Source organism: Pteronotus mesoamericanus, unplaced genomic scaffold (assembly GCF_021234165.1).
Source record: "Pteronotus mesoamericanus isolate MK-2021 breed Mesoamerican mustached bat unplaced genomic scaffold, CSHL_Meso_final contig_591, whole genome shotgun sequence".
Lineage (NCBI taxonomy): Eukaryota > Metazoa > Chordata > Mammalia > Chiroptera > Mormoopidae > Pteronotus > Pteronotus mesoamericanus.
The window spans coordinates 784,242-786,564 of record NW_026555208.1 but is presented as its reverse complement, the minus strand read 5'-3'; the positions used below and the strand labels follow the sequence as shown (position 1 = coordinate 786,564).

The 2,323-nt window shown below is 42.1% G+C and overlaps 1 protein-coding gene across 1 annotated transcript; it reads left to right on the top strand.

Moving 5' to 3' along the window:
- Nucleotides 1-415: 415 nt before the first annotated feature.
- On the top strand, nucleotides 416-1,366 carry LOC129076493 (olfactory receptor 51I2-like). The gene has a single exon (XM_054580652.1). The coding sequence runs from the start codon at nucleotides 416-418 to the stop codon at nucleotides 1,364-1,366; it is 951 nt and encodes a 316-aa protein (XP_054436627.1).
- Nucleotides 1,367-2,323: the final 957 nt, after the last annotated feature.

The window sequence follows — 2,323 nt, the reverse complement described above, 5'->3', positions numbered from 1 at the left end:
CTCCACTTTACTAGTTTAAAAAAGGAAAACAAACTTTGGATCAGAGTCTTAATTAATTGTCTATAAGGCATATTTAGTAACAGGCTGTGTATTGATTTTGATCCAGTTCTAATTTATTCCTGTGTTTTTGCTCTTAATTGTTAAGTTATGCCCTCATAAGTTTATAGAGTCTCAAATATCTTCAATATATGTAAAATTTTAGGATTTTTGCTGTCAGAAAAAAAGAGGTGATAAGAAACTGTCTGTTATATTTTTACTCAGAATAATCTAGATGACTCTAACTTTTCCTTCCTCCTTGCCTCTCCCTTCTTCAGTCTTTGAGGTGGGCTGTTGAGGCAGAAGAACCTAAAGGTGGGAACTCACTTTGTTTTGTTTTTCAAATGGCAGGTGAAGACTGATCTCTGCTGTTGGTTATATGGGAGCCAAGAGCAATGAAAGTCTTGATTTCTTATCTGTCTTTCTGACTGGACTCCCGGGACTGGAGGCTCAACATGGCTGGTTTTCCATCCTCTTCTGCACCATGTACCTTGTGGCCATTGTGGGCAACAGCCTAATCATGGCAGCAGTGAAGGCAAACTCTGCCCTACATGAGCCCATGTACCTGTTCCTCTCCATGTTGGCTGTGACTGAGGTGGGTGTCTCTGTGTCTACCCTGCCCACTGTCATGGGCATTCTTTGGTTTAATGCCCGCCAGGTTGACTTTGATGGCTGCCTGTCTCAGATGTTCTTCATTCATACTTTCTCTTGCATGGAATCCGGGGTCCTCTTGGCCATGAGCTATGACCGTTTTGTAGCCATCTACAACCCGCTGCGCTATACAGCCATACTGACCCTGCCCCGCATCACCTGCATGGGTCTGGGCATTACACTGAAGAGTGTGACACTCATGGCCTCCCTTCCAGTCCTTCTGAGGCAGCTGCCTTACTGCCACACTAATGTCCTCTCCCACTCCTATTGCCTCCACTCAGACCTGATCCAGCTGCCTTGTGCTAATACTAAGCTCAATAGCATCCTAGGCTTGGCCATTGTCCTGGCCACTTTTGGGCTCGACTCACTGCTTATTGTGGTCTCTTATACACTGATTCTTTACACAGTGTTGGGCATTGCTTCTGGGGAGGGAAGGTGGAAGGCTCTCAACACGTGTGTGTCACACAGCTGTGCAGTGCTTGTATACTACGTGCCTATGATTGGTGTGTCTGTGATGCATCGTGCTTCCAAGCATGCCTCACCCCTGGTCCACACACTCATGTCTAACATCTACCTCTTTGTGCCTCCTGTGCTCAATCCCATCATCTATAGTATCAAGACTAAGCCAATCCGACAGGGAATTGCTACCTTGTTTTCCTGCAAGAGAGAATTGTTCTGAATCACTCCAAGGGGGCAGGTACTTTGAATCAGTCCATCAACTCTGATTGTGTTTCTGCTGTAGACAAAGCTCTACACACACATTGTGAGGAAGAATAGAAACAAGATATTCAAAGTGTTGATATAGGGTTAATTCTGAATCACAAGAGATATCCCTAATATCTCTTGTGAGGCCTTCCCATCTCACATTTTATCAATGTCAATGAGCATGTGTATGTCATCTCTAACAGACATGATCAACTTGAAAGAAGAGATTATAAATTCCCTTTTCCTTTTCTTCTTAAAATTCCTAGAACAAAAGCCTAGTTAACAAATATTTAACAGTAATGACCTGAGACTTAATGATATTTGAAGGGAAATAAAACAAATTTCTGTTTTGGTGGATAAGACAGGGATTAAGCATCTTCCCCAATAAAAGAAGATCATCATAAGGACATGCCTTTAATTAAGATAAGCATACTTTCTGGTTTGCCCCAGATAGTCATGGCTTACACTTATTTTCCTCAACATCATTATTAATAGCACTCCTATACCCTCTCAACTTTCTCTTGTTTAAATGATAAATTATATGGGAAACTTATTTATGAGGCAACCTCCTTCCTGTTATGAATGGAGCCAGACTATTCTTATGACTCACCATACAATGGCCTGTACTTCTAGAATTTATGTACCAGGAGACCCTGAGAATGAGGAACAGGTGACTAAATGTCCTCAATTTAGGCACAAAGTATAGACAACCTCATAGGCCCAGATTTCAGATCCTAAGAATCTCAGCTAAAGCACCAAATTGTGCTTTAGTAGAAACTCAGGCCTTATTTTTAGGACCAGATAGGTCTGATGTTACTGTGTCTGCTTATTCCTGTTTCCCTTTCCCCTGTCCCTTTGGACTTCAGTAATCACTCCATTTTTATCTGTTTCTTTACTCCACTCCTCCTCTAGCTTGTCAGTAAAGGTATGG